The sequence below is a fragment of the Branchiostoma lanceolatum genome, chromosome 19 (assembly GCF_035083965.1).
Source record: "Branchiostoma lanceolatum isolate klBraLanc5 chromosome 19, klBraLanc5.hap2, whole genome shotgun sequence".
In the NCBI taxonomy this organism is placed as follows: domain Eukaryota; kingdom Metazoa; phylum Chordata; class Leptocardii; order Amphioxiformes; family Branchiostomatidae; genus Branchiostoma; species Branchiostoma lanceolatum.
Genome location: NC_089740.1, coordinates 11,131,900 through 11,152,613, shown reverse-complemented (window position 1 = coordinate 11,152,613; position 20,714 = coordinate 11,131,900). Strand labels below are relative to the sequence as shown.

The 20,714-nt window shown below is 39.9% G+C and overlaps 3 protein-coding genes across 10 annotated transcripts in view; all 3 read left to right on the top strand.

Annotated features, from left to right (window-relative positions):
* LOC136425391 (neogenin-like) overlaps nucleotides 1-15,100 on the top strand; it is a 136,612-nt gene extending 121,512 nt beyond the window's left edge. For 5 of the 8 annotated variants that reach the window (XM_066414248.1, XM_066414243.1, XM_066414242.1 and 2 more), the window contains 8 exons: nucleotides 4,862-5,009; nucleotides 5,415-5,528; nucleotides 6,433-6,519; nucleotides 9,525-9,659; nucleotides 10,185-10,286; nucleotides 10,752-10,898; nucleotides 11,238-11,377; nucleotides 12,062-15,100. In XM_066414248.1, coding sequence (XP_066270345.1) covers nucleotides 4,862-5,009; nucleotides 5,415-5,528; nucleotides 6,433-6,519; nucleotides 9,525-9,659; nucleotides 10,185-10,286; nucleotides 10,752-10,898; nucleotides 11,238-11,377; nucleotides 12,062-12,160 — 972 coding nt within the window. In that variant the 3' untranslated portion in view covers nucleotides 12,161-15,100. The remainder of the gene's footprint in view (nucleotides 1-4,861; nucleotides 5,010-5,414; nucleotides 5,529-6,432; nucleotides 6,520-9,524; nucleotides 9,660-10,184; nucleotides 10,287-10,751; nucleotides 10,899-11,237; nucleotides 11,378-12,061) is intronic. The other 3 variants (XM_066414246.1, XM_066414245.1, XM_066414247.1) reach the window with 3 other exon arrangements.
* A 1,947-nt stretch (nucleotides 15,101-17,047) lies between these two features.
* Nucleotides 17,048-18,184, top strand: LOC136425497 (kelch-like protein 21). The gene is made up of 2 exons (XM_066414377.1): nucleotides 17,048-17,358; nucleotides 17,876-18,184. The coding sequence occupies exons 1-2, from the start codon at nucleotides 17,104-17,106 to the stop codon at nucleotides 18,167-18,169; spliced, it is 549 nt and encodes a 182-aa protein (XP_066270474.1). The 5' UTR covers nucleotides 17,048-17,103; the 3' UTR covers nucleotides 18,170-18,184.
* Nucleotides 18,185-18,413: 229 nt separating this feature from the next.
* On the top strand, nucleotides 18,414-20,419 carry LOC136425695 (uncharacterized). The gene is made up of 3 exons (XM_066414632.1): nucleotides 18,414-18,547; nucleotides 18,862-19,073; nucleotides 19,419-20,419. Exons 1-3 carry the CDS (start codon nucleotides 18,521-18,523, stop codon nucleotides 20,323-20,325), a joined length of 1,146 nt encoding a protein of 381 aa, XP_066270729.1. The 5' UTR covers nucleotides 18,414-18,520; the 3' UTR covers nucleotides 20,326-20,419.
* Nucleotides 20,420-20,714: the final 295 nt, after the last annotated feature.

The following is a 20,714-nucleotide window of genomic DNA, read 5'->3' as shown; positions in this document are numbered from 1 at the left end:
TTAAAACCTTTTATTGATTAATCAGAAAAGCATTCAAATCAATAAGCTTACTGAATCAGAAAGCCTTGCCCTGATTGTGGTTTAGACCTTTTGAAAGGAAAGTACTTACAATGCAATTTACCTTCAACAACAAAAAAATGCTGCACCCAGACCAGTCTAAACACCTGTCATGTCATGTAGGATATTCATACAAATGCGTAGGATATTTACTTTTCTTTTGTACATTTAATTACAGTTATGTCACTCATCATAGAGAATTTAACAGCAGCTTAAGTCAGTAAAGACAAAACAAATTTGAATCATTGTCAATTTTCGTATCTATTTCAGTAGGCAGAATAGAGTGATTAAAATTTCCATGATTCTAACACAAACTATCACTTTCCAGGGCTCTATGGAGCCCCTCAGTGGGCCTGACCAGTGGAAGGGTTGCTAGAAGCATGATGTAGTCAGGCTCTCTGGAATGACGAGTTTTACAATCGATAGAAACTTAACACCTCGGACTGTCTGCTGAAGTATAGTTCATGTCTAATGTTCTGCAGTTAGGCAGCGCGGGATTATCGTTTATTGCCTTATTGATCCTACCCTTGCCCCTGACTGTTACACAAGATATTTATCGCCTTTGTCCATTTGAAAATGCATGCTGGCTATTGATTGGTGGAGAAGAAAGAGGAACGTTCTATTCACAGCTATTCTGATCTTTTACAGCCAAACGAATTATTTAACTTGGTTTTAGCAAATTTTTTCTCTGTTCTTGTTTACACCATCTCAGTTGTCGGTGCCATCGGCAATTTTAATTTTGTTGTTGTTGTTGTGCCGCATATTTTGTGATCAAAATCGTTCTTAATTTTATCCTGGGGCAGTTTGTTTTTGCAACCAAAACGTAAAATACAAAATGAAATTGTCACCATTTTCTGATTGTACGATTGTACTAGAAAAAAGGATCGTGGATGTATATTGTTCATTGATTTTTGTTTTGATGAATAGAAAGACAATAAACAGTTGCACAGTCTTGTAAATGAGAATTAATGTCACTATTAATACTATATGCAGTGCGGTGGTAATTTTTATATGATAAGCATCAAATAATGAAAGGTTTTATATAGAAATTATACAGCTGAACAAAGACTGGAAACAGAAAGATGATAAAATAAATTATATTATGCATTAGCGGTGACAAAGCAAAGACAATACCATATGGTATGTAAATTTATGAAGAATCAGAAAAATATGATTATGAAGAAAGTAATGAAAAGCTTGATAAATGTACGCTAGGTGTGAAAGAGTGGATATAATCTTAGGAAGAATGGTTGGAAAGATTGACAGCAATTCCCACGGGTAATGACACAGATAATTACAGACACTCACCTGTATGAAACACCTCCGCCCTATACAACTCCCCGGGGACTTCTAGCGATGTGGTTCTCATCAAAATTTCCTACTGTAGATTGGGCTATTTGTACACACGTTTTAAACTAGGTCGTAAAATCGGAAGTTAGAACCGAAGGAAGCAGAAATCGAAGCGGGCTGTCGACTTGGTCTTTCTTCTCCTTTTGTCAGTCTGATTGAACCATTTGTCAATTTTGATGCCGGCCGTAGGAAGTGAGATGAATTTAAAGTAGTTGCAAAGATAAGCTAGTTCACGATAACAAGGTAATGGACACCTTGGCTTCGGCGTCAGGCGGTTTTAGATAAGATTTTTGTTTGACATTAGACTGTATCCTTCCATCGATTTTAATTGCTCAACTTTATTTTTAGGATACTGTAGTTTTTCCTCATATTAATTCATAGTCTGATGTATGGCGGCGAATTATCAAATTGGTTTTCAGTACCATTCAGGAGGAAGCTACGCATACATGATGATGTAAAAGCACAATGTTTTGTTTGATAGTCTAAAAATCATAAACATTTTCAAGGTTTCTATACGATAAGGTTCCATTTGATCTGTTCACTGCTTCCCAGCGAAAAGCTAAAGCACTACTCATCTTTTAACATTACGTTGACTATCGTAATGGTTTTTATCAAACTCTAGCTACCAATTTTGAAAGCAAATTGACAAAAAATTTAGGGTTCTCAGAAATATTACTACAAATTGGATTGTCTATGAACCCTTTGGAGTTCCCACTTTTTGTTAACATTTAGATGTGCTGTGAAAATCATCTTTGATTTTTCTTTTTCCTCTCTGAATTTTCTTGCTGTAGAGGGTGCAAAAAGATATCAAAATGATACTATAAGTATGTGATGCTGGTGTGCAAGGATTTTGCGAATTCTTGTACATGTACTACCAAACTGTTGCTGCTTCTTTATTGGGTGTGGCCTCACGATGAATGACATAAAGAACATCGGCTCGTCACAAACTTGATTTTACGGACCACTTCCCCGGGAGACCCCTTAAGACCTGAGGCGAGATTGCGAGAAGAAAACAAATATAGCTCGTTTCGCAATTTGACATTTTACGACGGACGAGCCCAGTTGCTTGACAGATTCATGACGTTTTACGGCGGAATTTCTCATTTCGTGTAGTCTTTCAAATGGCTCACATTCACTCCCTGACTTGCAGTAATTTACCAAAGAAAGAATAGCAACATACATGTACATGTTTGTCTATTTGGAGGTAGTAGAGTGCAACACACAAATGTAGTATGTTCCTGTCTAAGGCGTTAAGAATATCATAGACGGTGCTAACCAAGGGTTTTAGAGTACCCTTTATCATAGGATACCCAATGCCTCATGGGGGACATAGCAATAAAAGGGCTCCTCCAGCCATCCACTGATACGGAGATGGGCTTTGCGGGGAAATTGTTTTCCACCTCTGAGAGCTACAGGTGTCATAAAATGTCAATTTTAATAAATCTATGCTGACGTTTCATCAAAATGCGTGTAAGTCGGGCTGTGAATCCGTACCTGGCGCCGTAACCGTTTCACAGACGCCCGAGGCCGTAAAGTAAGCGCAGGATGAAACAGATGGCTAGGGTGGGAGAGGCGTCGCTCTTGTTAAATGAAACGGACATAAAACTGCCACAACGTTATCACATCAACACTGCGTACGATCTTAAAAAGTCTACACCTAGGCAGATCAGATTACTGTGTCAATTTTAACATGGGAGCAACAAGAGGAAACTAAACTTTTGTTTTTAGCTAAGTTTTCTCTTTGCATTATTCTTTTCCCTGCGGCCTTAGTTCTGTAACCAGTAGAGAATGGGAAGCCAAACGGCTACTTCAGTGTGCTCAAGATTAATACCCATAGTAGTTAGATTCTGTTTGAATCAAAATTATCTATTAGGGTGTCAGATCATATAACTTGTATAATCTACAACTAGTACAAGACGTTTTTTTAAAAAGAATTTACTTCCACAACTCTCCTTGTAAAAAAAGCGTATTTTGCATCTGGAGCTGAAGAAACGCGTTCAAACTCTCGCACGTCACAACAAGAACATTTGGAGTCCAGCCAACTGCAGCAGACCGCTGACACAGAGCTGCGATTTCCCACTCGGTGCTACGTCATTTCTCGCACAGACGGTAAAAACGCATTCGTGTCGTGCCCGTGATCATTTGACGTCCGCTTGTGTATCTGTGGACATTTCATACGACGTGCCCCCCTCCCCCCATTTACCCCACGACACAAATCCCGCTGTTTATAGTCACGTTCCCATTTCAGCACATACCCAAGGGATCACGTAAAGGTAGATTCAATGCATTATACAGACATACATCAATATCCTTGCCCATATCCCTTATAACTCCACCGATTACTGCCAACATCCCCCCTCTGAACAATACAATCTGGGTTTGCCTCCACATCAAGAGTAAGTTTGCATTTTTATGAGCATTTGACATGATGTTTCATATCACACCCCATCCTAGTGGTGCACCCATAGGGTATCATTGAAACACCCACATCCCAGTCAGTGTTTTTCTTAAAATAAAGCACATTTGTTGGAGTTGTATCGCATTTTCTGTTACAGTAGCAATCCTGAACATATGCTACCATATTTTTCTTCCTCAATACAGCAGTCTGGTTTCTTCATCTTCCACTTTGAAGTTACTATGATTTTTTATCACCTACATGTTCTGTTGTGTGCTGTGCTCCTTTAGTAGCGAACCACCAACCCTTGCACTTAAAAGAGAAATTCCGCCACAATTACAGTAAAACTACCAGATCCATGACTTTGAAATGTTTTATTTGGTACACTTTGGCCTTATTATTTAGACTTCTCTTGTACCTCAGCACCATAGAGGAAACTCTGTGGTAGTAAGGTACAGACTGAACTATCACATGTTGTTCTATTGGCTATAATAGTATGTATGAAGAGAAAGTCTGTTGAACTGTCCTCTACAATGTGATTGTAAATCCCCAGCCAAGCCCACCTTGTTCCATTTGTTGTGGTTGAAGTCATGAGTCAACAGTGAGGCTTTGTAACAGAACTGGCAAGAGCACCCCCATCCCCCACTCTACCGGACCCTCAAAGGCATTCTCTTTGTCCTGGTAGCTTGTGGATGTACATTGCTGTCATCTCACATGCCCATTTATATAGTCCGCCCCACTGTCAAACCAAAACATTGCTGCAGTGCTGCTGAATATCACTAGGTGGCACTTGATAGTGGTCCACCTTGTACTGCCATCGAGATTGCAACTTCTTTGCACATGTTGCTTCTTATGCAATAACACACTACTAGCCAAACTCAAGAAATTTTACTTTCCTTTTGTATTTTCATCTAACTGCTAAAAGAATTAAAGCTAGAAAGAACAAAATGCAAAATGGAATTTTTTAAAAGTTGGCGGTCAAGTGTCTACTCTTCTTGCAGTTATGTAACTTGTCACAAGAGGGCCCTGCTTATTGTTCTACTTTTATTCTTCTGTCAGATGGAGCTGAAGTCTATGGACAAGTCGAGTCCGCAGCCTGGTGAGATGACGAACACACCGATCCCACGCAACTCTGCGGAGATGAAGCCTGTGGATCAGCAGCCAATGGATGGGCCTCAGATGGACAGGAGGAGAAACTCATTTGTTGGTGAGTCCTTATTGTTTGAATGTTTTGTTTTATGAATCCTGATTGGTTCAACCAGATATTTCCTGATTCTGTGTTGGTTTCTGATTGGTTGACTTGTATGATGGAGATTCATGATTGGTTGAGTAATGTGGAAGTTGTCATGATTGGTCAGATCACTAAGTCCCCTGTCAAATAGATATTACTAGCTCCACTTAACCTAGTACCTTACTGATTGTATGTTAATCGTAATGATAATGTCTTTCCCCAGGGTTAACTTTAAAGAATAGCCTCTCGCTAGTTGGGCAACCCTGGCATGTAACTACATGTTCCATGCTGAACCAATAGATAAATAGAAAAAAGATTTTGCAGTTCTTCTCAAGCTCACAAGATGGCTCTTCTAACACTGCTCTTCCCACTACCAAACAGGAACAGATGAGGACGACCTGGATTACTCCTCAATCCCGCCAGTCCGACGACCGCCCTTCAAGCCCAAGCCCATCATGATCCCTGTGGACCACCAGCCACCCCCGCCCAGAGATCGTAAGTGGAACGGTCCATTGCTAACCTGATTTGTGAACTAGCCCCTGATTGGTTCCCTGTGTCTCTGATTGACAGTTGACGAGTGTTGATGACAATATCTTTTGTTTAGATTTATCAATCCTTAAAGTTTCATGGTGAAAAGAACATGAACAGTGGAGAATTTCAAAACAGAAGCATACAAGATTCTATCTAAATCAGTGCATAAAGGGACTTGTCAACATTACTAACTGCATGTAATAGAGAGAACTTTGGGACTGAAAGAATTTTGAGTGAAATGATTTTATTTCTGCATGAAAATTCCTTCATCTGAGCTACCATCTTTCCCCAAGGTTTCCAACCTTTTTGCATGTGATTGAGATCTTCAGGCACGATGCTGTATCTGCACTGCTATTGGCACTTGTGCACTTTTTGCATTCCTGCATATACAAGAATTGCACTTTTTTGCACCTCTGCATTAACTGCACCTCGAAGTTCTGCTTGGAAAGCTGCCTGCTCTGCTTTGGGGACTCGTAACACAACTTTTGTTTCTACTCTTAACAACTTTAGAAATATTAATGGAAGTTTGAAATGATATAAGTCATGAAATTACTCTCAACACATTTTTTTCTCCCTCTAAGTCGCAAAACCTTAACACAATTTTCTAAGTGGCAGAAAAATTTTTTTTTTTAAGTTTTGCAACCAATAGCCAAACTTGGATGAAAAACCCAATACCATTGTATTTCTTCTATGTTTCTTTTCATGGAATTGTGGAAATGAATTCTTGACAATTGTCTTCAAAAATGTCCTTCAAGTTGAGTCGGCAGCTAACCACTTCAAAAACGCACAAGTTTCAACCACCTTCTGCCATGATTTTTGCCCAACATTTTTTGCATTCCTTCCTCCTTCCGACCACCACCTGATACAGCTGCCAAAGTTCAGTCACCTGTGGGAACCTGGCCCCGCCCTAAAGACTTCTCCTTTGAACCGCCCCCTCCGCCCTCCCCCGCGCCATGTAAGTCTCACCCCTCCAAATTTTACTCTTCTGTTCAGAGAAACTTTCCATGGACCAAGATATTATTTTGTACCTCATTCCTCTTCTTCTCAACATTTGAACACTTCTTTCTACAAATTTCTTTTTCCAACCTGTCCAACTGCACCATTTCTTTCTTCTTCTTCCACCCCTCCAAATTTCACATTTCTGTTCAATGAAAATTTCCAATGGACCAAGATGTTATTTTTACCTCATTCTTCTTCTCAACATTTGACAACTTCTGCAACTTTCACTTTTCCAAATTTCTTTTTCCAACCTGTCCAACTGCACCACTTTCTCCTTCTCCTTTTTCCACTTTGCCTTCATTCAAAATTTCATTGTCTTTTCTGTTTGATGAAATTTTCCATGGACCAACATCTTCTTCGGTACATTGTTCATCATTTGACAGCTACACTTCAAACTTTCCTCTTTTTCGCTTGTCAATTCTGTCCTTCTGAAACTTACAGCAATACCCTGTCCGTATCAACTGTCTTTCAGTTGATGAACTATTCCAGCTGTTGTGATGTTTTGGGCGGAGTACCTTTTTTATCCCCACCCTTGTTATGTAATCAATGTCTTCTATATTACCTTGTCACTCAAGACCTCTTTTTCTGTGACTGTTAAAAAAAGGATTAACCCCTCCTCACATCTACTACACACTACAGTCCCTTTTTTGATGTGTTTTCTGTATTTTTTTGGAATAAACAATAGTTAACACCAGTTCATACCACATAATTGTCTTCCTCTGTTCTTACAAAATGTAAATGTAACATTTTCCCAAAATTCATACGGTTGCACTTGTAACATCCAAAGATTGTATTTGTTGTGAAGGGTTTGCTTGAATGTGGGTAAAGTCAGGAGTCTTGTAAGTTTTCATCTGGGCTTCAAATAGGCTTGAAGCATGTTCTCTCTACACTTACATGACATTGTACACCTCAAGTTTTTGTCTTTTTTAATTACAAGATCAAATTTCTTACTTTCTCTTCTAAACCATGAAGTTATCTTACATTTCTTTGTCTTTCTTTTCTTTCTTGTCTTCTCTTTCTTCATCATTCCTTGTTCTCCAAATCCCTTCTCACCATTGTCCCATACCGCTGTATGTCCCATACCTCCCCCATCTCCCATGTAACCCTGTGTTTCTGTGCGTAGCCATGTTCCACATCATTCAGCCTATGATCTACTATGATCTGGAGTATTGTAAGTCTAAAGAAAATGTCCTTAAAACAAAGAGCTTTTGCACTATCTAACATGTGGAAGTCTACAGATAACCAATGCAATTTCTGTGCCAAATTGAGGTTTAAAAGCAACTAACATATGTACATTCTGTTCAGTTAATCAAGATTATTTCATTCTGTCTTCTTCTACTTGTAAAACAACTTTACTTTGTGATTTTGTTTTGTGGATACATGTTCTTAACATTAACTCAAATTAACCAAAAATATTGCTTTCTTATCACTTGAAAATTTAAAAATTCTGAATTTGTCATTTATCTTACTACAAACTCTTCAAAACATATTTTCCCTCATCTCATCTCCCTACCATCCAACTGTTCCTTCTTTCCTTCTTCCTTTCCTTTGTTCCTCCACTGTCCTCCACTGTCCTCCCTTGTTCCATTCTCTCAGTCCGTCCCTCTCGACCTCCATCTTATTCGATGTCGACTTTCAAGCCTCTGTCCTCCTCTCAGCCATGTAAGTCTCCGATGTAAAGCCTGGTCTCTCGGACTGAAGGGTTTTCTTTGTGCTCTTTCTGATTTGTTCAGCTGAACATTTCTCTCTATTTCTCTTAAATGCATTTTGTTTTGTTTTTCCATAATGTACTTCTAAGTCGTTTTGAAAACTAAGTATTAACTTAAAGGTACTCTCTAAGCTGAGGGATGGCTCTGATTTTTGACATGTTTTAGGTGTTTCTTGTTGAGCTTACGGCCATACGGCTTGGCGACATTTAGAAAACGAGACAAAATAGAAAGCCTGACAAAAATGCCTAAAACATGCCAAAAAACGACTCGAACCACTCCTCTGCTTGGAGAGTAAGATTCCAGATTTTACTGTTCATCTGTTCTTTACTCTGTTCCATTATGTTTCATTAATTTCATCCATTTTGCTGGCTTTTCTTCCTTCTTCACCAGTAAGTGACAAGAGCCATTTCTACCACACACTAGAACCTATCTCTGCTTCCCAGCCATGTAAGTCACCCCACCATGCTGGTCACCCCTCTTCTCACTTGGTTCAATCCAACTTTCTCTCTCTTGTCTCTCATGCATTTTCACATTCTTGCTGTTCCTATGAAATAACTTTTCAGCCTATGCAACTGTTACTCAAATACTTATGGAGTCTGGAACGTCACTTGGAAAGAATGTTTTATTTGTTGTGAATGTCCCAGTCATTGTTGAAAGTTGTCAAGTGTTTTCAAGAATATTGTGCTTGTCCGTAATCTTTTTTCTGGTACAAATGTACATTTTCAATTCCCTGCTTCCCATTAAGATGTCCCTTATGTACAATGTTATGTCCTTGTTATTAACAAATGAATGTACAATGCAAACATCGTGTACTGTACTGATGTGAGGTTTTTTTGTGTTGTTACTGGTCCTATTTAGGAAAAGTTATGATATTGTACATAGTGTTACATTCTGACTGTCCTTAACAGTGTATGCCAAGTATTAGCATTGTAGAGTATTGAAGTACAATGTGGACAATCCAAATTGAATGTGTTCTTTCATTCCACAGTGTCATGTTATGTCAAAAATATCTATAAGTGATAAATTGTTATTGCAGACATTTTGTAAAGTGGTCCTTCAACATGTAATTTGTAATTGGAATTCAAGGTATTTGCCTTTGTATTTATTAGCAATGAGACAAGTTATTACACTGGGTCAGCCTAGGCAGCTCTTGCTGGTAATGGCTGACCCACAAATATACAGAGAAACCTATAACTTGTAGTTTCATTTTAGTGTTAGTGCATGAAATGACTGTGTAATCTTCCCTGTGTAGCCATTGCTACCTCAGTGACGTTGAACCACCCCGACCAGCGACCGGTGTCGCCCTCGAGACCGCTGTACCCGCGTACGCAGTACTCCGCCAACATCCCGCGCTCCGTGTCCGTGGAGCCCAGCCCCATGAACGATGGTGAGCTCAAACGTTTTTATTTCAGTGTATCAAACTTTACAATCCAGTCTATTGATTCATTAATGATGTACTAAACTTCTAATTTGGCTTACAGTTGAATTCAACTATATGACTTTTTTGGTAGTGTGTAGTACAATGTATAATTTATCTATCTACGAGCTCAAAAATGTGATGTCTGTTTGGCATTGCAACTTGGAACATGTGCAATGAATTTCCTCCAATGGGTTTTAAGAAAACCATGGTGCTTCTACATTTAGGTATATTATGGTATCATTAGCTTTATACACTGAAGAGATATTCAAGTTGTGTTGTCCCAAACTAAGTGTTGTTAATGTATCTGTTAGATGTAAATGTAAAATAATGACTAAAAGTTCAAAACTAACACCCCATGTACAATATATAGTCACTGTGTTATTTACTATACTATAATTATGTCTTATCACATGTGCTACTGACATTGCTTTGTACACCTTACAACTTCATGTTACTAATCATCATTGTTAACCGCCCCCCTCCCCACCCCAGTGGCAGACTACCCTCCCCCTCCCCTAAGTGATCATGAGATCCACACGCCTGGATCTACAGTCAGCGGACACTCATATCTACACACTCCACATACTCCATCAGGTTAGCATGGTCATTAACAACTTACCAGCCATTAATGAGTTAACTACAGGTTAGCATGGTCATTAACAACTTATAACGTCATTAATGAGTTAACTACAAGTTAGCACAGGTCATTAACAACGTATCAGTCATTAATGAGTTAACTAAAGGTTAACATGGGTTATCAACAACTTACCAGTCATTAATTATTCATTAATAACATACCAGTAAACTTCAGTTTTGTCATTGACTTACCAGTAAACTTCAGTTTTGTCATCAATCATTAACAAGTTCAGTCATTAGTGAGCTAACTACAGGTTAGTGTTGATCATTAACAGTTAACTAATAGTTACTGAAAAATTTAACTACAATTAGCATCTATCATAATGTAACTATCAGTCATTTTTCAGCTAACATAACTTGAAGAAAACACAAATTTGATGTAGTGACTTTTCTGTAAACATGTTTGTCCTGCACCATTTACAGAGAGGAGTTACACGCCTTCCTCCGAGGCCCGATCGTTGGGCGCCCGTCCTGCCCATCCCTTGAAGAGCTTCAGCGTGCCCGGCCCCCCACCCCCGCCTCCGTACAACAGCCTTCCCACGACACCGCAGTCCTCTCACCTCTCCGAACGTAAGTCTGATGTAGTTTTCCTCCTTTGTTCTGTTCTTCTTGTTAGTACCATCCTCTTCTTTTACTGCTTTGATGCAGAATTATACTGTCATATTAAAATACATTATTCTCTTCAGTAAAGAAACATCCCATTCCGTTTTTTTAAAGGTTCAGTTTGAAAAAGGCAAGTGATTTTACACGAAAGCATTAGATTTCCTGACCTCCCTGTGTTGTATGTATGTTTGCTGTATTCTCTTAAAGGTTTCCAGAAGCAATGGAATTTTTGGGCAGAATTGCACAGTACTGATATATCCTTTTGGTAGCATCTATGATTGACAGTGATTGTTTTTTTATCCATAGCAAAACCAGGGCCACCCAGTACCCTGTCCACCCCTCTGAGCACGCCCAGTAAACCCCAGACTCCAGCAGACATCTACCCTGATCCACAGACGTTACAACCACCACCACCACCCCTGCCTGAGGCACCACCTGGGTCTGAGGTAAATACTACTCTTACTGTCCTGTTATCCACTGTGTCTAGGGCACAGTATTGGAAGGCAGAGCCCATCCCTCTCCTTCCACCACTTAAAATTTTGCCTCTCCAACCAAAGTCAGGTACAAATCTAAAATCGTGGGGTGTTGGAACCTTACTTTAGAGTGAGATGTCTTTGTAATTATGGATCATTAAACAACTGGATAAGAATTGGGCAGTCTTCTCTACTCCCTTTTTGGCTACACCTCGGGGTTGAGACCAATGCAGTCCCATTTTGGCTACACCTCGGGGTTGAGACCAATGCAGTGCCTTTTTGGCTACACCTCGGGGTTGAGACCAATGCAGTCCCTTTTTGGCTACACTTCAGGGTTGAGACCAATGCGGTCCCTTTTTGGCTACACCTCGGGGTTGAAACCAATGTGGCCCCTTTTTGGCTACACCTCGGGGTTGAAACCAATGTGGCCCCTTTTTGGCTACACCTCGGGGTTGAAACCAATGCGGTGCCTTTTTGGCTACACCTCGGGGTTGAGACCAATGCAGTCCCTTTTTGGCTACACCTCAGGGTTGAGACCAATGCGGTCCCTTTTTGGCTGCACCTTGGAGCCAATGAGGTGTTACTGCAGTTGAGTTGCAAATATCCTTTGAGCCTGAGGAATCTATTATTGATACTGACTGTTTCCTCCTGTTCCAGCACTCATACGAGGATGATGATCTGACGACTGAGATGGCAAACTTGGAGGGTCTGATGAGGGACCTCAACGCCATCACACAGTCCGAGCTGAACTGTTAGCAGTTGCCATGGAAACGGCACCTCGTGTGATCACCGTAGCAACAGTTGCCTGGCAGCAAAGGCTTCCATCCCAGAAGTTACCTGACACCTTGGCAGCATTAGAGTAGTTGTAATAGGAACAAACAAGGTGTTAATGTAACTTTATTTGTATCTGTTGCCATGGTAACAGATGAGATTCTTGGGAGGGTCACCAAGGGGGTGCAGCAATACTTGAAAATGATATTTGTAGGTCACTTGATGGGAACTAAGTGTTTTGTATGTGAGAGGAATCAGCGAGGATACATGAAGGGTTTGAGAAAGATTTTAATGGATAATTTATGGGAACCCCTTTAATACCCTCTTTTTGTAAGAACTTGTATATAGCAACCTGCAAATGGGAAATATGATTTTCTTATTAAATAACCACAAAATGAGCAAAAAACTTGTATTTTAGAACGTAGTGTTTCTGCTGTAGATTTGCTTAATTTTTTTATCATACATGTATTTTGTAAGAAATTTAGAAAGAAGTAATAGTCATTATGTAAGTGGTACAATTGTTTTTTTTTTAGTAGCCATGTATATGTACTGCCACTTTTTTAATTCTTCATGTTAAAGTTATGTTAAATTCACTATTGTCACCATGACAGTTTGGAAAGGAAGACATAGCATCACTTTTTTGTAAAATAATCTATTAATGCGCAGCCATTTAGAAGGAGATGATGAATATTACTTTAGAATCGATGCTGTCATCCCCCTTTCCCTCCCTACAAGGGACAATCAAAACAAACCTTGGTAAAATCAAGGTACGCGACACATTCCCTTTTGGGGTACTTTTATCTCTTCTTATTTTATTGGTCAGTATTTGCACAAGAACACCACATTCAATGCACATGTCTAGTTGTAGAATAGTGTTCTTGTAGCCTTAGTGATATGTTTTTAGTTTTACTCACAGTATTTCAACCACAAATGCACACAATATGAACCTCTACTCTCTTGAAAGTAGCTCTCTAAAACTGTATATGTAAACACAAAGAGGAATTTTTGGCGACACCTCAGGGGCGGAGGTGTTTTTCAGATGTGTTTTTGAGCCCAAGGAAGCAGACCTCTGTATATTAAGAAGCTTTCTGCTAAATGCTTGATCTCTGCATATTGTAAAGGCAGCCGTGCTGTATACTAGCTATGTCTGTCTGTCACAACTAGCAAAGTTGAGAAAGCCAGTAGGGGGTTATGTAAAATTTACCACAAGTGGTAGGAACCTCTTTAATGAACTATATGTTCTTATGTCTTTTTATGCCAACTATTTTTTACACTTTTAAACAAAGATTTTCTTAATATCTTTGCAATCTGTAATTGATTTTTGTACATTTTGAAAGAAAAGGTGTCTTCGGTTAGTTTTTTTCACTTCTCGGTTCTTCAAGATAATTTGGTCACCCCTGTATCTGAAGTGCACTCATCCATAACTGTAGTAATCTCGACTGTTCCACATTCAAAATGGGTGACTTTGATATTAAAACAAAAGACTGTCATAGACAATGGATACTTACATGTCATCTATATTTGATGCTGTGACCCCCTGTATGTAAGTTCATTAGTCCAGATCTCCATATACACTACATACAGTACTAAGCTATGGCTAGTCCACTGTGTAAAAGGGGTGTCATAATGGATTTTTTTTTACCTGAAGCAATCTATGAAAAAAGCATTATGTATCATAAGCTGGCTTCTGTTAATGATTTAAGATTTGAATTGTTTAAGGATATTTATAAGTGAAACTGAATGTCATTGGAAGCCTGCCTATCCTTTTCAGAAATGTTCGCAAAATTGAAAGGAAATTTGCATATGGACTGATCCATTTGCTGAAGGGGTAGGCTGGTAGGTTTGTTCAGTTGTTGGCAGGTCACCATATATTGAGTAACGTTTGGTGATGGGAAAGAATTTACCAAAAATTAAGATTAATTTTTGTACTTATTACCTTTAAGCGTATTTGCCATGATACTGTCATAATAGTATTTTCTTCATACAAATCACAGCCAAATATTTGCAATTCAGGAAATTTTCTTGTACACTGAATTCTTGCAATCATGTGAGATTTAGACATTAGGTGGGTGATTGTATGGAAGGGGCAGTATAACCTTTGACCTATGAACCTGTAACCTTTGAACCTGTAAATTTTATAGTAAGGGAACTTGTAAGTAAATCATGCTAATTTTACTGAAATCTTGACCATAATGTGTAAAATCCTGTTTTGTTGATGTTCACAATATGATAGCTGTAATATTTATATCTAGACATTAGAACTTAACATCAGTCAGTAGTCTCCATGTATTTCACCGTAGATTCTCTGTTGTCATGCTTGTAAAAAATGTGTTGGTGATCGCCCCTTATATTCAGCCTGTAATGGTAAAATTCATTGTGTGCCAATGGCAAATTGGGATATTCTATTTGTAAGGAGGGGTGCCAATCAAAATCTTTTACTCCATTCAAACTTTGCTCTACTTATCCTACATATCTTTTCGGAAGTAATATGTAAGCTGAAACATACTGTATATCTATGCAGACTTTTCATACACATTGTAGACGAAATTTGGGACCAAAGTCTTTATCATCTTTTTAGATGTGTCAATGAATATAACAACTTCCTACCTTGTCATGCAATTTTGTCATCACATCGCTCATATCATTAGTCAAGGTGTGATCTTAACAACTGTAGCTTGAACACTTGTGACATCGGCAAAATTGTATTGTCTTTGTTTCAATAGCTTGAATCTTTCACCACAATTCTGCAGTACATGTAACGAAAGCTTGAAAATAGGAAATTTCTGTTTGAAAATCAAGGATTTGGACAAACAAGTCCATGTCTTGCACCCCTCCTGTATAAATTCACTGGATAAAAGTTTAACACCCACCACCCATGTACTGGCAACCATATCACCGATGTATTATTAAACCTTTTGATATGGAGTCATGTTTCCTTGTTATGCTTGTGTTTTACGTTGCATTATTAGTATACCATTGCCAGCTAGTTTCCATTGATATACTATACATGTACTTGAAACGTCAACGAAGGTTAGACATCCAGGTTGTCAAACAACTGGTTTCCAAATCATATCCAGTTCCTTGAGTAACTTTTTGGCATACATGTACTTGAAGTATACTTGAAGTTGAATTCGAAAAAGTGATTGATTTTAATAGGAAATTATTATACAAGTTGGAAGTAATTCTGCCAAATTTCTGATATGCAACTAAGATGATTAAAAATAGCCTGAAAGTATCTAGATTTTAGTTGCAGGGCCCTATAGGGGCATGGCATCTTTATATTTTCATTAATGGTACCTTTTACAATAAATAATTCACTGGAATAAGAAATGTCCGAAATATTGACGAAAAAAGTCTGTTATTCAACCGCTTTCACAGGTCGTTTTTGACATAATTGTCTCATGAGGATTTAAATGATTCATTCCGAAGTAATTCGTGATATCTAGGTAGTCGAGGGTAGCCTCAAGAGCAAGAGTGAGAATGATCTGGAGTAAAAACCCCATAAGAGCCCATCTCGTTTCCCAAGACAAGTCGCGAAATGGCCAAATCTGGGAATGAGAGACGCTTCCCTTTTCGGAACGGTTACTCTAAAATGGGGGTGTAATATGGGATGAATTTCCGCTTTTTCAATTTTAGAAAAATTACACTTGACATTTTTCTACCTCCTTGTTGTCACAGAATACTCCTTATGAACTCCATTCTATCCCTACGTATTGCCCTTGTCAAAGGTTGTTTCCTTCTGGAGTTATACGTCAAAGCGTTATTTTGAGATCAGCTGAACGCTTGCAGTCTTTGCTGAAGTGAACATTTCGCTGCCCAACTCATTACCATATGAATGAAAACCAAGCAGATGTTGGTAGGAAAGAGTGTAACGTTGCTTGATGATTGCTATAGTACATAACAGAAATGGGGCAACTAGAATTCCAAATCATCTCTCCAAATATGTACCTAGAGGTTACCATATGAATATAAATCCAAGCATAATACGTGAAGTACACACATATATAATACGCGTGCTGTGGTGAAATATACATGCGCGTATGTCATGATACCGTTCGTAAACTATTGATTTTGCATAAGATATCTCACAACTCTTACTTTGTGTTCCCGGCCGTCGTTGTTAGTTTTGTTTACAATCTACACAATTTCGTACTGTAATATGATTTATTTCATTGTCTTACCAGTTCTTGAACTCAGTTGAAAGACTGCAGTTTGGGTTTAGCGTATTTTTAAGACCGACGTTCACCTTGTACCGCACCAGTGAGTGAAGGAGTTCACGGCTCAAAAGTCCCATCTAACGGCTGTAAATATCACTGCAGGCAAACCTATATCCAGCCCAGCGCGTTCATACAGTCAGCTGAGCAGACAATGGACAGGAATAAATTGAGCGACTGCAGTTTTAATTTGGTTCATTTTATATGCCGACTTTTGTTGCATAAGTGCATAGGATCTTACGGCTCAAAAACTACATCCAGTCACTCAGGATCAACCAACTGAATGATAAATAGGAATATATTGCGCTGAACGGTCAAAAGTTGAGTTTAGCTTATCTTTTTATTTCAGCCTTCTATATTACACTTTAATATGATAATAAATAGTAAAGGTTTCGGGGTTAGGCAGCAGCAGATAGACGGTATTAAGGCCTACGTTTCTTGCATGGCCATGATGAGCTCACGGTTCAAAAGCGCTTCCTAACGGCCAGAAATATCATTGCAGGCAAATTTGCATCTAGTGGCTGCAAAAATAACTTGAACTGCTAGGGGTCCTCACTGACACGTGAAGATGAATACGATGACTGACATACTGCGACGTTATTTGATGTATCTATAAGGTACAAAATTGGATATAAAGTTCAAAGTTGCAAAGGTTTCCCGGGGTGGTTCAAATAAGGTCCTTCTTGGAGGTACAGCTCCTTCATCATCATCAACATGGCTGCCGCAGGTCAAGAAACTCACGACAAAACGCTGCGTCCTCGTTCTTACCAAGACAGGAGCTACCGCCACGGGTTTCTTGGAACCCTGAGTGACTTACAGAAGTCAGAAGTTCTCCAAGATGTGGTTCTTGAAGTCCAGGGCCGCCGGTTTCCCTGCCATCGACTGGTTCTGTGCGCGGCCAGCCCCTACTTCAGGGCCATGTTTACAACCGACATGGCGGAAAGTCGGCAGAAGACGGTTGTTTTGAAGGTACGATTGGCGCCAAAATTTGATTTGAGAAGTAATTCTCATGTCTCTGTGTATCATAAAAAGAACGCAATGACAAGAATGATAACAATAAAGGTAAAGAATATCATTCATTTATTTATGGATCCTAAGGTATCCTAAGGTATTTATTTATTTTGATTCTCAAAAGTTGACTCTTTACTCCCCCCTTCACCCATTCAGTATAATTTTTGTGACCTCTCATGATTTGAGGGCATCTGTGTAGATACTTTACACACCATGCTAATGAGCACTCTCACAAATTCAAGTATGCATGTGCGGTGTCAAAGATGACACGTAAACGAAACCCCCCTGGGTATTGTTATACAAATTGAGACAAAGCTTGTGCAATCTTGATGTATGTCTTTCATCCATTTTAGCAGCGGTGAGAAAAATACATATGGCAGGCTAAAAGAAATACAGAGTGTCATGGGTCACATATTCAATTCAAAGAAAGTATTTCAAACCCAGAAACCGTTATATCATTTACATTCTCCTGCAGGGTCTGGAGCCAGCCATGTTTGGGGAGATCCTAAGTTACATCTACTCGGGAACCCTCCATGTGTCCCTGGACAAAGTGCAGCCCCTGTACCAGGCAGCCGACCTTCTCCAAATGGACTATGTGAGAGACACCTGCAGCAGCTACATGGCCATGAACGTGGAGCGCTCCACCTGTGTGGACTTGTACAAGTTTGCTGATGCCTTCTCTGTAGACATTGTCCTGAACCGTTGTCTGCAGTGTATCTGTAGACACTTTGCCAAGGTATTTAGTGAACAAGTCACTACCTCTGCATAAGGACTACCAGATCATCTTTTTATTAGTGGCCTCTTACAATAGAATATAATAGAATTAAATTTATGTGTTTGATTTTTACCATTTCAATATTGACACATTTTAACTTGCCAGTTTATTGTATAAATTAAGAGATAGTTTGGATATAGCAGCTTGTATATATCTCACTCACTCACTCACTCACTCACTCACTCATTCACTAACTTGTTGATTCATCCATCCATCCATCCATCCTCCCCAGGTTGCCTTACGTGAGGAGTTCTACAGCCTGAGTATACCTCAGCTGACTGAGATCATCAGCCACGATGAGCTGGATGTTAAGGAGGAGACAACAGTGTGGGAGGCTGTGGTGAGATGGGTGCAGCACAGCAGGGAAGACAGGTGGATACAATTGTCTTATGTATAGAGTATGCACTTCTAGAGGTTAACAGAGACAGGGGGCGCCACAAACTTTCTGCAACTTTTGATCCACTTCTTACTGTCACATGACGTCACAGAAGCTGTGGTTTGCTCATTCCATGATAAAGACTGGATTAAGTCCAATTTTTGTCTTGGAAATGACAGTTCAACTTTACTTCAGATCATGATTTCTACCAATATAGATAGACTTCCAAACTGAGTATTCACATGATGTTGATGTATCCACATGGTATTTTTGTAAATCAACTCTCTTTGCATCTACCCTGTACCTACAGATGGCACCACCTACCGAGCATTCTCCCTCACATCCGCTTCAACCTGCTGACCTCAGACGACACCACAGCCATCTTGGAACACTCCCTCGTCAGGGAGGATTCTGGGAGTTCGGAGGCCATCAGGAACGTAGTACAGGTACGGTGGAGGAGGCCGCCAAGAAGACAAGAGTCGGGATGGACACCCAGGAAATGGCTCTACTTTTTGACGCAAGGTTTGTACAGAATTATTTAGGTGCATATGGTGTTTATTGGCAGTTTGATCTTAAAAGGGTTGAAATGATTTTAGGTTTCTTTGAGCTCAAGAAAGAAATTTACATGATGAAATTGAATAGTATTTTTGGCCTCCTTGCGCCTTTCTTCTAAACTACAAAATACAAGTGCTAGTGCTGTGAAAGAAACTTCCTTGCATTTCTTTGCACTGTGAGTGCCATTCTAGTTAGTTCATTAGGGCTTCTGTACTCTCTCTACTAACTACAAAACTAACTAGGTTGTTTAGACCTGAAAGTTGAGCCAATAGACAGTTGTGTGACTGTAACGATGTTTATTTTCGTCCTCAGCAAAAAAGAGATGCTGTGCATGAACCCCAGGGTAGGGCGGTACATCAGCTGTGGCTACCTAGCAAACCTTCCACCTGTCGTGACGATGACTGTTACCAGCGACAACGACATCTACATCTTAGCTGGACACTCGCACACTGAACTGTCCCTGTTAGCGTACAACCATGTAGGGAACGCGTGGGAGCAGGTGTCGTCAGTTTCCAGGTCCCGCGGGGACGACTTGCCGAGCGATGAGTACCTTGTCGAAGTCGACGGTTGTTTGTATTACCTTGCGGTTAAAATGTCGCTGACAGCAGACATGCTCGTGTGGGTTAGAAGGTACAACCGGCACGCCAACCAATGGGAGGACTGCGCACGGCCGGAGCTTGAGGGAACCTCGGACATCAGCGTGGCATTGTCGTGCGGCCCGCACATGTATTTCTTTACGAACGCGGAAATGCATCGCTACGACCCAAGCCAGGACCGTTGGGACAAGCGTACACCGCTAAACACCATTCCTCTACTCTGCACGGCCGTTGCCATGGGAACAACAGAGATCTTCTGTACGGACATTCGCTTCAAGAAAATGGCGGTGTACGACACAACGTTGGACTGTTGGCGGTTGGTTTACTGGGAGAAGCTGGGGTTGCAAACAACACGGAACCTGACAGTTCTGGACAGTCCCAGCCTGTTTGTACTGGAGAACCAGCTTCACGTCCTGTTACGGTCGTACAGCGGAGTTCCGGTCGAGGCAGATGATTGGCAGATATTTACGTGGGACGGGGTGAAGGGGAGTTGGAAGGACTTGAAACCCACCCTGCCAGCTGGAGACTGGAAGGCGTGTGGACCCGTGTGTTGTGTGGCCCGTATGTACCTACCATGTCTGAACAAGAAACGTTCAGGTTCACAGAGTACCTTGCACTCGTAGGGCACAACTGTTTGACTTTATCAGTAATATACAGAATTTGGCACATGAAGTCACAGCCAGCATTTCCATTGTCTGAACCCGAAACAGTCACATTGATGAATTTGCACACGTTTGTATTGGTACTGTAACTTTCTTAACTTTTGCGGTGGTTTTATATTCTGTTAGGAGGGGAAAGGAAGTTTTTACGGTGTGCTAAGTTCACAGTTAAAAGAATTCTGCAGTACAGTAGTAATACATTGGATATGCATATTTACAGTGTGGATTCGCAGTAGACAAGTGTAATGTTGTATTAAAGAAACACTTGTTCATTTTATGTGACCTGATATTCTATGTGTTACTAATCTTTGGTAATGTTGGTCACAGAAAAGTTTCTAACATATACTGTCCAT